This window comes from Thunnus thynnus, chromosome 14 (assembly GCF_963924715.1).
Source record: "Thunnus thynnus chromosome 14, fThuThy2.1, whole genome shotgun sequence".
Taxonomy (NCBI): Eukaryota; Metazoa; Chordata; class Actinopteri; order Scombriformes; family Scombridae; genus Thunnus; species Thunnus thynnus.
The window spans coordinates 2,358,506-2,373,714 of record NC_089530.1 but is presented as its reverse complement, the minus strand read 5'-3'; the positions used below and the strand labels follow the sequence as shown (position 1 = coordinate 2,373,714).

The 15,209-nt window shown below is 37.5% G+C and overlaps 1 protein-coding gene across 1 annotated transcript; it reads left to right on the top strand.

The window, feature by feature from the left end:
• The first annotated feature begins 6,551 nt into the window (after nucleotides 1-6,551).
• Nucleotides 6,552-14,754, top strand: vax1 (ventral anterior homeobox 1). The gene is made up of 3 exons (XM_067611083.1): nucleotides 6,552-7,017; nucleotides 8,654-8,841; nucleotides 12,534-14,754. The coding sequence occupies exons 1-3, from the start codon at nucleotides 6,804-6,806 to the stop codon at nucleotides 13,083-13,085; spliced, it is 954 nt and encodes a 317-aa protein (XP_067467184.1). The 5' UTR covers nucleotides 6,552-6,803; the 3' UTR covers nucleotides 13,086-14,754.
• The last annotated feature ends 455 nt before the right edge of the window (nucleotides 14,755-15,209 follow it).

The following is a 15,209-nucleotide window of genomic DNA, read 5'->3' as shown; positions in this document are numbered from 1 at the left end:
TTCTGGCAGCAGGATGGTGTGTGTGTGGTATTGAGTCAAAATAAACTACAATGTGTTCATGGTAATGAAGGAACATGTCACCCAGTGCAACAGTGTGGCTCACTAATGTGTTTTTAATAGTTTTTGGACAACAATGGAGCTCTATGACACAGAGGAATAAGATATATTAGGCTTTGATAGACACAGAATACTTTAAGTAGATCGATTTGTTGTTGGTTTGAGACCTTTCATTGGATTTGTTTAGATTTACCTCCAACATAGACATTTATACATTTGCACACTCTGGTCCAGTCGCCACAGCATTGATACAGCCTAAGCCTTTGCCTTGTCTACAGCACATTAGCTGAACAGATGATCTGGAAGCTCTCAGTGCCTATTAACAATAGAGTTGTCACTGGCCTGAGAACATAGGGTTCCTACAGCAGAAACCAACACACACAACAATTAATCCCAATTATTAGCTCAGTTGTCAAAACTGCTCAGAGTTAAAGCCACCGCATAATGTGTAAACTTCAACAGCTCCAATGAAGTTTAATTGGTAGGAAAGTTTGTTTTCACAACACCATCAGTAACTACAAGCACTCGATATTTATTAGGCACCAAGGATTTTGAACCAAAGGGGAAAAAGAAAAATTCCAAGCTTGCAATGAAAACCATCAGTGCTCAACAATTTTTGAGCTCAGCTGCCAATGTAGCCCTGTGCCATAGATGGAAACAAGCTTTTTATTTAGAGGGTTCAAGAACAGCTTGCTCTCTTACTTTGGAACATAATCACCACATTTGTAAATGTAAAGCAGGGCTTTGAATGTAACCATTCATCTTGAGTTACCATGTTGTCGCTCAGACATCAAGGCTCTCCAAGGCCTGGGCTCTCCACAGCAACCTACCTTGTATTAGAGAACCTAAAAGGCTTTGCCACAAAATGCCAAGTAGCTCTAGGTCCTAATAACGGGACCACAAAGAGCCAACTTATAGCAATTACAGTAAGCTTTATTAGTGCATTAGCCACATAGTCGTTTCTCAGTTTGCTTTGCACTGTGTTAACTGACTATTTATGTGTGCTACAGTCACAGTATGCTACTGCAAAAGAGAAGTCATTATAAATAAACATGCAGGCATCTCAGCATGTCCTGCAACAAAAGTAACCATTTTCCTCCCTAGAAATAACTTGAAATTCTAACCCCTCATTCTGTCAGGTCAGTTTGAGCAGTTTAGGTTTGATTTGATTTCCTGGGACACATTTATTCCTAACCAGAGAATAAATGTGTTTGGAGAACAACTCTAATTTCCGGTTTTGAAATAATGAAAACTGGTCCGAGCAGGGTCACATTACAGTACGGCACATTGTTCAGTATTTCAAAGAATGTCACTGAAGCCTTGTTGTGTTAAAATGATGACTGTAATAGTGATGATAATGCTGGTGATTCACGGCTGGCCTGTGGTGATCATTTGACCATTGCAGAGCTCTGGATTTGTTTGTGTGTATGTGGGAGGACACTTGCCTCCAAAGTTGGATGCTTCAAGTATAAATACACATGAAGGAATACACATATATATTCAAGCCCTGTGGATTCACCGTTTGCATTTTTGTTTGTCAGACTATGTGATTTGATTGAGGAAGAATTGAAGTTCAGTTGAAGGCAACCTTGTGTTATATTGGATTGGATGAAAGACAAGGCTATACCCCACATCAGCCATATTTACCAAGGCTAAGGTTCAGTCAAACACTGATGTGTCATACTACAGTATAATTTTGTAAGTATATTACATTATGAAGGCCATTTTGCAGCACAGATTTACAATACAATTTACAATAATATTAAATAATGCTTGGCTGATGTGTAATTATCATTTATGAGTAGATGGAACAAAGTCTGAAGCTGTAATACCTCAGAGTTCAGTCTCCCACAGGAGGAAAACGGAGGTTATTTGTTTAGAGAAGGAATTCTATATCTGATCTGTTACTGGGGATTCCTGTATCATTTTATTATTAAATAATTCATAGTAAAAAAAAAAAAGGTCAATGTCATTTTAGGAAAAACAAGACTACTTCATTGACACTAATGGAACTGGTGGAGGAAATATGAACTTCAACAGAAAACTATAAATATACAGTGGAGGTATTTCTTGAACTCTAAAAATGTCATTTTTTAAATTTTTACTATTGACCATGGCTTAAAATTTTAGAAACATATGGCTTTAGAGAGGTTGCACACTCTTGGTTAAGTAGCTACCTAGAAAACAGGAATAAATATGTTCAGATAAATAATATTAATTCAAAATTATTAAAGGTTACTTGTGGTTCCCCAAGGCTCAGTGTTAGGACCATTAATGTTTATTTTTTGCAGATTAATGGTAATTTTAAAGTTTACAAATCATCAAAATTGATTTTATTTGCAGATGATACACATTTATTTTGCTGTAGTAAGAACTGAAATAATGATACTTCTAAAGAGTTGCTTTGATTTTTAATTAATACATTAAAATGAGACTGAATTCATAGTCATTGGCAACCTGAAAACGTGTGATAAACAACGCAGACAACAAAAGTGTCTGAAATCAAATTTTTGGGAGTGATAATAGATAACAAATTTGCTAGAAAATACACAAATTATGTCAAAGCAACTGTCAAAGTCAACAGCAAATCTGTAAAAAAAAAATGTATTTCTTAAATTAGGCTTCATTATACATGCTATTCTGTTAACTTATACTTACATACATAGATGGTCAAGACACTAGGTAGCCTTTATCTAATTCCAGTGTTATGGCTAATGTGTTTTCTGAAAATGGTAGATATTCTAGGACCAGAAATTTACAGTGATTCCACTGCTAAAATACAGCTACACAGTAGTGGTTCGAGCCACATAACTTCACGGTTGTGTTTTTGTTCAAACTACTGTTTACAGATGTTCGATCATTAATGTTACTATAGAAGCACGCATTTCTCAAATACAGCCAATACTGGAAGAGAAATACATTTCTGACAGTTTCTGCAAAACTCTCCTGAAAAATGCTGGATATACAGTATCAATTCTATCATTTAAAAATTACCAACATCTTTTGTATATTGTATGCTATAATTGCAATATGAAAATTCAACATGCATATAGCAGCCTGTTTTGAAAGTGAAATAATGCTTCTACAATGTTTTTTTTTATCTTCAACTGCAGATTGAAAGTAGCTAATAGCTAAATCATGTACATACAGTTTATAATATTTTACCTTTTATAATGAACAGACATGTGCATGAAGTAACATGCAGAGTATGATTTTAAAACATAAACTTGTAATTGTACATTATCCTCAGGATATTAATATTATGAGATAATCACATTCTTACAATTCCATATAAACCTTTGATAAAACTTACAGTATATACCCATATATTTGCACATATACTGTATCTATATCTATATATTGACATAAAGATCCCAAGTACATTTATATAGTAAACATACACATATCAAGTATAATCATCTATGTTTTAAACAATTGTAAATATCTGTACCATTTAGAGGTATATTATTCTGTCCTGTCCCTCATTCTATATGCAGCTACTCTGCCAAGTTCTGAAAAGGACCCCCTTGAAATATATAACATCTCACTATCATCTGTCTCCATACTGACATACCACAGATTTGCAGATTATGCACAAGGGCATTCCCTTTGTATATATGAAAGCCCCTGTAGAATGTTAACTAAGTTTTTCAAAATTACTAGTCATGGTAGCCCAAGATTAAACAACAAAGATTTCCATATTGTAAGTGTTCATTCAGAGGCCAAATTCTTGAGTCAGACTGTCAAGTAACTTAATCACTGATAAAGTCCAACTTAGTAAACTAATGATCAATAATTTCCATAAATTCAGCCAAATAGTAGACTGAGAATGAACTGTTCTACTCTTTACAGAGAAACTTGCAGGTTGGCAACCCCACTTAACTAATATAACTAATCTAAATTCTATATAGTCTTGTGAAACTAAGAGATTCATATATTAACTTTTCACATGATCATTTTCATGATACATAAACTATAAATCCAGTGAGAAATTCTTTTATATGTAAAAAGGGTCAGTGAAAACAATAACATCCCCACATTAACACTGACTAGCTACTGTTAGCAGCTAAACTACGCTAGCTACATTTTACAACAATAAATGGTGAGACTTACTGTAACACAGTACCTTGGTACTGTTTAAATACACAGTGATAAACTGGTAGGTTTAGACCTTTCTGGCCTAGTGTGGATATCTGTTTTTCTGCTGCTGCTCAACACCTCCCTGCATATTCTCAATTTCTCAATCTGTCTTGTCTACTACCTACGACTGACTAAAACAAAACAAAATTATCATCATCCGTTAGCTGATCCAATGTGTCTGCTGCAGGAAGCCTTTATCGTTAAGCGAAAACCCAGAAAGCTCTCTTCCCTGCATGTATCATGTTAGTGAAGCCTGGAATAGAAATTTGGTTGATGTTTTTGGTAATTAATATACTATTCATATCACTCAAGGGACTTTCACTGCAGTATGTGTGCCTACTGTTTGTATGTGATGCCTCAAAACAAAGCAATGTTGACTTGAAACTCCCAATCTCTGGTTGTATATGAATTTCAGTTGTGACCAGTTCAACAGATTTTTTTAAATAGTTTTATTGAGATAATTCAAATTATCCAGTAATTCACAAGAAAAAGAAAAGATAAGAGGAAAAAGGGCAAAAATAGGGAAATATGTCTTTTTGCTGCTTTCCCATCCTTTTAGTTTTAGACCCCTTGACAGTTATCTTATAACCCCTAGTGGGGGCACCGACCCCCAGGCTGGGAATGACTGATTTAGGAAGCTACTATGATCAAAATTTTATCAGCTGCTTTACATTCCATAAATAAATAGTATGTTATTTGAAGCACAGTGGAATCTGTGCATATTACTTTGAACACTGTGTGTAAGTACATGCTGATAAACAGTATACATGCACTATGCTTTCCACAATGCCACACTGAGCGTGTGATATTTTTTGTGACATAGAAGCTGAACACATCAGCCTTTCCTCCTCAGCTATTGTGTGTAGCTGAGAGGCCAAGACGCTGCGTCCTCAATCTATTTCCCAGGCTGGGGCTCTGCACCACAGCTTGAGAAGCCCAGGTCCCCTTCAGTCGCTCCCTTTTTAGCCTCCTTTTTACCTTTCTCAAACAATGGACCCTGCCCCACTCCAAGCAGCAGCTCCCCAAACACTCAGTGAATAAAGTTAGTCCAACATGCGGCCCTTAAACCCACCCCGAGACTGCTGCCGGGCAGCCACACTCGCAGAATTGTTTGTTAATAGTCCAATTAGATAATTGCCATCTTTCACTCCTTTCCCTCTCTGTTTCCCATAAAGACATGAATGGCACTCAGGGAGGGGGGCAGCTTGAAGAGGGCTTCTGGCCAGCTAAGGTGACAAGAAGGGCCAGAGAATGTTCCTTGCACTAGGCCACTGGTTTGAATTGAATCATTGTGGCCTAATCAATGGTCTTATTGGATTACTGGCCACTGCTGTGTTCAGAGATGTTGTTGCACTGACAATGAAAATAGCTAAGAGTTGGTGGTTGGGTGGGTGGGTAGTGGGCTGGAAGGCGAGTGGTGGAGAGAGGTAGGGGCCATTCCAGGGGTATGCGTGTGTGAGAGAGAGTGTAGGCAGCCTAGGCACTAATGACAAGTTTTGTTCCCCTTTTTTGTCTTTTTCAAATGCGCAGGTTAAGATTATGAGAGCTGGAGATGGCTTCTGGGTTGCAATCATTTGATTACTGAAGGATGTGGCGTTAGTGTCCAGGACCTCTCTGGGTTGCTCTGCGTAGCTCGCTGAATGAACACAGGACGACACAGGAAACTTTGACACAATTCCTGTAAAAGCAGAGCCTGGCGTTGTGCACTGCTCACTGTAGCCGGGGCGTCATTGCCTTCATAAATTTTGATCAACGTGGATTTGTTCGTTATCCTTTTCACCTTTCTCTCTCTCTCTCCTCTCTCTCTGGCTCGCTCCCAGTGTCTCTTGCATACAATAGCGGTAGTGGTGAGATCCTCACATTGCAGAATTCCGTTGATTGGCGAGAGAGCCAAAGGGAAACGGGATCAAAGTTCGCTGACATGCTGCGGCAATCAGGTGCGCTGTGAAAAGTCGGGGGAAAAATGGCTGGCTGTGTTCTGTGGACGGAAGAATGAAGCACCCAGGAACTTTTTTAAGGTCTGGAAGAGTCGTATCCCTGTGATTGTGTGCGTTCATGTGGGGTTCAGGGAGGCTTGGTTGCGAGACGAGACCAATCATTTGTCTTGATTCCCTGGGCTGAGAGCAGGCAAACTGAGGGGGACGGGACGAGCAAACCCCTCCATCAAGACCTGATCTATTTCCCCAAACAATTTAGTGTATTCATGAGGTTACGCAAATGTGGAGGCAGCAAAATTACCGTAATCAATTGGAACAGCGAGTGCGCATCCATGGCTCTGATTATTTGGAGATCATCTATCAGCCTGATGTCTATGTAATGAGGAAAGGGGGGCATTGAATTACTGGCGAGTTTCACTGAGAAGTCCATGATCATTGGGCAGGGGAGTTTGGTCAGCGATAATAGGGCTCCTTGGTCGGGTGACGGAAGTATTTCACTGAACATTAGATAGCTGACTCTACCCTGCTGAAAGGTGCTGTTTTGAAACTAAAACCCACACTATCCAGACGATCTGGTGCTCCGTGTTCTCCGTAATCTCCTTTTTTTCTCCACCTGACAAAGGAAAAAAAGAGGCGGACAAGCTGCAGGTCCAAGAGGATAAGCTGAGCATGGAGGTCAGGTACAACCAAGAGACGGAAGGGATGGTGTTGAAGAATGGACTAAAGGAGGGGAAAGATGGCAAGGACTCCCATGGCAGCTTGTCCAAAAGCTTCCTCAAGGAGCAGCAGGACTCCTTTTCCCCCTCTGGGACCGTGGACAACTGCGAGAAGAACAGGGGGAGCACAGGGGACCCAGACTACTGTCGGAGAATACTAGTTCGAGGTAAATCTGGTGGCTTTTTTAAAGAATTTGTAGTGTCTCACTTTGGTGATCATACACATCCATCTGAGGAAACATAGTCTAAACTGTTGTTAGACCCTTAGTACTGCCTGACAGCCGTTTTAGAATCAGGGAAATGAGAGTGCCTTTAACAACAAGTTTTAAAATGAAGCCTCTCTAATAACAGACAGTAGTGGAGAAAGTTGAATCAGATTGTCCTTAATTACAAAATTTCACTGAACTTTAAAGTTAAAGTTAATAGCAAAATGTCCCCTTAAACTGAATGTTAGTTATAATTTTGTTTTATTTTATTCACATTTATGGAACCCATTTAAAATACAAAGTGACCCCTGGGAGTTTTTTTTCCTTTGTTTTCTTGTTTTTTTTTAGCGAACAGTTGTAGGAAAAAAAGAGAGAGATTTTTGATGTTGGCCCATACTTATCGCATGACCATTGTGATTTTTTTCATTGTTGTCACTAGATTTTTGTAAACAACAAAAGTAATAATTTAAAATTATTTTTTAAAATTTATAATTTCATATCTACAAAATACCTATTTTAGAGAAAGAGAAAGTAAAATGTTTGCATTAGTTATTATTGTTATTAAAATGAACAATTGATTTATTTTTCCTTGGTTATATTTAAATGAATGCAAGTAGATTCAGAAAAATATTTAATATTAAAATGTTTAATGTCAAGAAATCATATGTGGAATTGTATGTATGAGTGTCAGGTACACAGAAAGTAATTAATGTAATTTTCTTCGTGCAGTTTTGGCCAAACACTGAGAGTGTCTGAAAACAAATATAAAAATATATAACTATAATAAATATAACTTAACACCAAAAACATGGAATTAGTTTCACAGGATATAATGAGACAGAGAAGCCTTCCTGACTTGAATGTACAGAAATATATTCTGTTCTGTTTAAATATTTTATTGGACATCAATCATTTAATATGTGTGTCTTGTCAATAATAAAATAATTATTAATTTATTGCAGCATTCAAACTACTTTTATTTCGCATAATTTGAAATTATGGTAAATTTAATACTAGCTTCTAAAAAAGCTGCACTCACCTCTTAAGCAGAGGCTGGAGTGATGTGAAAATAATTTTGAGGACAACACACATTGTTCTAATTCCTCTTTTGTGTTAACATACAGACATGAATGGAACACATTTCATTCTTTTTTATTTAATACATTTTTGTACAATTTCTTTCTTATTAGGGGTATACATTTCTAAACACTTTGAATAACTCATCAAAAATATCTAAAGATATCTCAATTTAATTCATAAAAAAGAAAAGCATTTTGGTGTTTTCTGTCCATGGTATTTAATTTCAACTAATATTTTCTCCCTTAATTATTTAAAACATAGGGTGTTGTAAGCTTATTGATGTAATGCATTATTTAAACAAACAGCATATGTCTCCAAGTAAATTGTGAAACTTCCACTTTACTGGATAAAATTTCTACAATTCAGAATTTTCAAAACATTCATTTATTAAAATGAATTCTCAGTATCTCTACTACTCCGCTTACTCTAATAATAATAATATTTTTACATGTATCTTTTATCTAATTGTTACTTAGTGCTCTTTGGCTCAGTTCATTCAAAGTATTCATTGTTGCAGATGCTAAAGGCTCAATTCGAGAGATTATCCTGCCGAAGGGTTTGGATTTGGACCGGCCCAAGCGAACCCGCACCTCCTTCACCGCAGAGCAGCTCTACCGGTTAGAGATGGAGTTTCAGAGGTGCCAGTATGTCGTTGGGAGAGAGCGAACAGAACTAGCCCGCCAGCTCAATCTGTCTGAAACTCAGGTATGTATGCATTGTGAATGTACCTTTCTAAATCCTTTATACATTTATACATTTATTCCATGTAAACTGAAAAAAAAGTATGCAAAGGGTTGTGGATGTCTTTGTAGCAAACATGTAAACTGTATGGTTGAATTTCATTTCTTTGCCTTTTTGTGCCTACCTTTTTACTCCTAATACTACCATCTATTTTAACATCAAACTGAGGCTATGGAATATTAGAACCACCTGCTTTTTGATTTTACCTTTGAAATTTTTTAAATTTCATTTCTAAGCCCAGACATGAATATATAGTTTGTTGATTATTATTCTTTGTTGATTACAACCGTTATTTTACAATATCATTTAGAGGTGCATTCACATATATAATTACAGAGTTTAAGTTAAAAATGTAAATAAATACTTTGTGTTTCTCTATTGATCATAATTAAAACTATAGGCCTGTTTTAGAAGCAATACTGACGTAAACTAACATTTAACAGCATCAGCAATACAAGGTAGTCCTTGTGTTGTATAACCTGTCAGTTAATGTAGCAGTGCTGGCATTAACTCGGTGTTCTGGATTTAAATGTGTGTGTGACCTTTGGTTTATATTTGGATCACGGATTGGGCCTTTAAGTATTAGCCACAGAAATAGTTCTAATCATGCAGTATGTGTCCCTTTAAAGTAAAGGTTAAAATACATTTGGCCTGCTTAATACATTTTATATCTTGTCAGAGACCTTATGGGGTTTTTGATGTTATTGCCTAAAGCTGCTAAAATGAAAGTTGCCGTGAAAAAAAGTGCAGACTTCCTCCTCATGTCTGTGTGTGGGGTCAGCAGTAGGTCACGCAGAGTCCGCCGTGTGTGAACTGCATTTGCACTCTGTGTTTGACACCAGATTCCAAAGCAAGTCACCCGGTTACCCTGTATGATTTGGACTTGAGACAACCTCATCGCTCTGCTTCAGAGCTTTGGTGTATGTTAAGCTGGAGTTTTATTAATCCATTTATTTATTTTTTTAAAATGTGCAAAACGGCAAACGCTGCCATCACCTTCGTCTTTGGTGCTAATGTGTTGTGGCTTTCAACGCGGTTAAAGGGGGTTGACCTTGAGTGGAGGTCTGCAAGAGGTCAAACTTTTCTCACAAAATGACACCATAACCGACAACTTCAAGGTTTTTGTCTTACTGATTTTTTTAAAATAAGAGATGTGTAAATTTTACCCTTTTATTTGCTTTAACTTTACATATTTAAATGTTTTAATATTTCTCTTTGTCATTTGACAAACACAGTCGCTGCTTTTCTTTTCATATAAATTCAAAACTTAATTCAGTGTGTAAAGATGTTATTTTGCTTGCATAAAGGTAATAGAGAACAACCTTTGCTCCCTTTTTAGGCAGGACAAAGGCTTCAGAATTTTCTACCATTGTCTGCTTCTTGTCCTGATGAAATGCCTTTTAATGACAGCGTGGTGAAATTAACATTTTGTTCCTTGGCACTCATAGGTTGTTACATTAGGGAATTGACAGCATTTGGCTGTGGGCACACCTAATCATCTTTGTTTGAGCTACCATCTTCACCTTGTTGTTTTCTTTGCACTGAGAATGTCACCTCTAAAATGAACAAGATGTTCCTACTGAGCAATCTTTTCGTTGGAAACAGAAAGTATTGGATTTAGCGGCAGGGCTCCTTTGCTTGACGTGAAATGGTTGTTAACAGCTGATGAAGAGTTAAACCACCTACTGAAGTGAAGGAAAAAATATTCAAATGTGATTGGACCAGTTAACATATTGAGCTTGGAGCTTGCTGCTGATTGGTACATGTACAATTTGTGCAATACGAGAGCAATCAGGTGTGATTACAGGAGACTTATAGGTACAATTCATATAAGAGCTAAACAGTGGCTTCGAAATACCCTGTGTTTGTTTCAGTTTTGACGTTTATTCAATTAAAAAGACTATGTGAAGTTGGACAATAGATATGTCAAAATAACTAAATGGATCTGTTGAGCCAGATGAATGACTTGATTGAACATGCTAAATTACAAGGTTGGTGTTCTTGCTGCAGTTCAATCAATGATATCACTAAGGCTGCCTTCTTTTTTCCATCTTTAGGTATGAGAATATAGTGATTGAGTTTTTTTCCTTTTTTAATGGTTCATATACACTGCTCATGCTTCCGACAGAATCTTAAAACTGTGACAAACATTTACAACAAATGCAGCATTTCTGAAACAAATGGAGGAGCTTACATTTTTGGTTACAATAATAATATCTTTCATCCAGATTAAGTGGAGATTTAGGAATCTTTACATTTTCAGGAACTACAAGAAACACTAACACAAAACAATCAGATGCTGTTGTTTTCTTGCAATTATGGCAGCCATCTTTGATTTTTTTTTTTAAATGCCATCTTCAATTTAGGATTTCTCAATGTCTGTCTGTGGTTCTATAGAATTCTGGAGGCTAAACCTACATCTCAGAGCCAGGGAATCCCATGGTGCTGACTTGAAGATGGCACAGGTGATTCAAGTCACAGTGAACAGGGGGCCATTTTGAATTTGGAAGTGCAGAGAATGGAAATTTACATGATCAGTAAACAAAATTTTATGAGCTTTTTTTTTTAAATGGGTAGTTTATCTCAGAGCAACATACTGTAGACTAACAAAATTAGGTTTGCATCTCACATCTATTTTACAATCAATTCATATGTCAATTATTTTTCCAATGAAACAATTCGTCATTTATTTAATAATCATATATTTATTATCACAAGAGGCATCTCTTGTGATAGGCATCTTTATATTGCTTGTTTTCTCCAACCAAAAAGTCACCTATCCAAAAGTAATCAATTTACAATTATATTAAACAGAGAAAAGCTTGAGATGCCAGATCTAAGAAATATTTGGAGTTTACTCAAATGATTAAACAATTAACAATGCCAGCAATGTTGTTAATTGTTAATTGTTGTTAATTGTTTATTTTCTGGTTTGTAATTAGTTCGATATAATTTCTGAAAATGCAGAGGTTTTAAATCTCTGCAACATTCCTGCAGGAAGCAGACTATTTTAATCTCAGTTGCTGCTTAAATCTTTTGTGCTGTAAGTGGCTGAGAAAGTTAAGAAGTGTTTTACATATGAAGGGCTGTCTGAGCAAGTTTTGACTGAATTAACTGCTAGTGCCCTCTTCCCTATGACTTAATGAAATCACTGCAGCTTTTGATCAATCACAGTCTCAAATCATTACCTTGTAGATCGTGTGTGTTTGAGTGAATGAGCATCCCTGCATACATACAGTGGTTAGTATACACACAGTGTATATTGTAGTATGCGGGGTGGGAGATGGACAGGCACCACATTGCGAACAAAAGCGCTGGGGAAAAAGCAATCAACTTAATCTGTGTAGACACACTGTTGTACTGTATAGCTCATAGTGCAATTATCTCCAAATAGTGAGATTATCAGATTAATGCTATGCTATGATCTTAGGCCTTTATACAGCAAGTATCCATGAAAGTGAAATACTGCGGGACAGTTTTTTTTTTACTGCTGTACCAACAACAATAGAAGTTTTTTCAAAGTGAGTTTTGAATTAATATTTTTGTTCTGTAACCTATCCCATAGAGGCAATGTATAATAATACATGAACTATGAACTATATATAAGCATTTGTGTGTCTTAAAAGGATCTTTCTGTCATCTGTCTGCGTGTACAGGTAAAGGTTTGGTTCCAGAACCGGCGCACTAAGCAGAAGAAGGACCAGGGGAAAGACTCTGAGCTGCGTTCAGTGGTTTCAGAAACAGCAGCAACTTGCAGTGTCCTCAGACTGCTTGAGCAGGGCCGGCTGCTGACACCCTCTGGCCTGCCGGGCCTCCTGCCTCACTGCGGCAGCGGCACGCTGAGCTCTGCCCTGCGCCCTCCCTCCATGGCCATGGCCAGCAACGGCAGCAGTAGCAGCAGCAGCAGCAGCAGCAGTGGCGGCAGCACTGGCACGGCGGGCAGCAGCCCTCCTCTACCCGCCGTCACCAGCTCAGGGACAGTGGCAGGCCTGCAGAGCTCACCGGCAGCTCACAGCCTCTTCAGCTTCCCCATGCCCTCCTTACTCAGTGGTGTTGCCACCCGCATTTCCTCCAACCCCCTGTCCATGGCCGGCTCCCTGGCTGGCAACCTGCAGGAACTTTCTGCCCGCTACCTGAGCTCCTCTGCCTTCGAGCCTTACTCGCGGACCAATGGCAAAGAATCCATGGACAAGAAAATTCTGGAATGATCCTTTGTTTTTACATAGAAGGATTCATGTTTCCTCTGGACACATTTTGGTTGTTTTCTTGGCTTTTACTGTGTTTGTTTTGCTGAGTCTCTTTCATCTGTCTGTGTCATGTTCTGTAGCAGGTCATGTAATCTAGTTGCACATCTGGCGCCTTGTACAAAGAAGAAAACAAAGACCTACACAAGCTCATCTAACAAAGACAGGGCCATGGTGGAAAGATTTTGCACAAAATGTTCATATAGGACTTTGTTACACAGGTTTAGAGAGACACATTCTGAAAAGATTATTGTAGGATCTTTCAGATTTCTGTTCAACAATTGTTTAGTCCTATCTATTTATCCAAAATGACAATATTCAGAGGAGCCCAGAGAATATGGCTGCTTCACACTACAAAAGCTCCACTGCTGAAAGGAAAGCAGAACATAGTGTATAGCAGGGAAGTATTGGATTGATGACAGAAAGTGTAAAGTGATGGTTCCTTTCTCAAGTGTGTTTTATTATTTCATTGTGTTGGGTAGATGCACGTCACTGCAGTGAGTAGTTGTAGAGACAGAAAGCGAGTTTGTGCAACAGTTTGTGAGATCCACGGAGAAAACTTTTTAAATGCAGCATTATGAATGAAGAAGCAAGGCCAGTATCTCAACATAGAATATGGGGAGGGGGGAAAAAGTGCCTCTGCTTGAAGGTCACTGCAAGGCTGCTGCCAGCGCAAAACCTGTTGCATTTGAAGTTGCTTATGCAGATGCCTTGCGAAAATTCAGCTTACAAAAAGATCTTTTGTGTATCTGTTTGTATTAAGTTTGGCCCAAACAAAAACATAATCCAGAGAAGGTGTTGTCATACAGTATGATGGTTCAATTGTTCAGTGTTGTTTTCTCAATGGTTTGGTGAGGATTGGAACATTTTTCAACAAAAGTCTTCACTTTGTGGCATTTTCGTCTTCAAGATGCAGTACCTGACTTTATTTGTTTTTATTTTTTGTCTGTGATTTTAATACCACTGTGAGTTTTCAGAGTTTTTGTGTACAGTTTCTATCCCGTGCAGGAGATACTGTGAGCGCAGGAATGAGTGGCTGAAGGGGGGCAGCCCTAAAGAAGAGCTTTTCAGCATTAGTAAGCTGCTTGCTTTGTTGAACACTAAGACGGTAACAGGTTTTTCAATCATTAAGACAATATAATAACCTTTACTTCCTGTGTGAAACTTTCAAAATCCACAGCCATTTAGGCAGACTGATGCATGTGGAGACTGAATGGAATTATTGTAGTATAAAAGTACTGGAAATGAGAAATGTACCTTTAAAATTGTTATTTTATTGTAAATTATTCACTTCTGTAATTAATAGATTATTAGTATATCTGGAAAATAATGAATGAATGAATGTATTAGCGGGGTTGAGGAATCAATCAAAAGCTCTTTGGTGCTGTTGTTGTGAAATATCTTGAAATTTGTGAAACGTGTGGTACAAATGTGCATATATATTATGTATATGGCTACAGACAAAGACAAGTGTGTCTTTCATTTTTCTTTCATACATGTTGCTATGAATCAAGTTATGATAAATTTCATGACTGTTATACCTCTTATACACAACGGCTTGATGTGTGTGCTCCTGGATGTTTTTTTTTAAGCTTTGGGTAGTGTGACATGCTGATGGATGACCACTCATTTTTTAACTAGCATCAATAAGCAAGTGAATAGTAAGAAAGTCAAACTAATAACAGTTTTACAAATTGAATGTGAGGTTTCTAAAGGTAATAACAGGAGTAGTAGCAGTCATGACTTTGCAATCACTGGGAAATTTTAGATTTCACATCGGCCTGAAATAGTTTGTGAGTAGTGGAGAATACATGTAACACAGCTGAGGACGTAATTTCCACTGGTTATGAAACTGTAAATGTCGAGGCGAGGCGAGGCAGTAAAAGATAAGACAGTAAAAACATGATCTCTTGTTAAGTGCTCTCTGTAAATGAAGCTGAATGTCATTTTAAGTCAGGTTAGTGCAGCAGTAACACAGATTTTTCCAGAGAATTTCTCATTTCTATGTTGGGCAACAAGTATTATTGAAAGCTTTATAACCAATTTCGACATGATGTGTTATATATACTTTGACCCAAAAAAATCTTT

Bases quoted from the DNA above. Each gene is read 5' to 3' on its own strand.
- vax1 (XM_067611083.1), top strand. From the start codon at position 6,804: ATGGAGGTCAGGTACAACCAAGAGACGGAAGGGATGGTGTTGAAGAAT. The intron at 7,018-8,653 runs GTAAATCTGGTG...TCATTGTTGCAG, and splicing joins TCGGAGAATACTAGTTCGAG to ATGCTAAAGGCTCAATTCGA. The intron at 8,842-12,533 runs GTATGTATGCAT...CTGCGTGTACAG, and splicing joins TCAATCTGTCTGAAACTCAG to GTAAAGGTTTGGTTCCAGAA.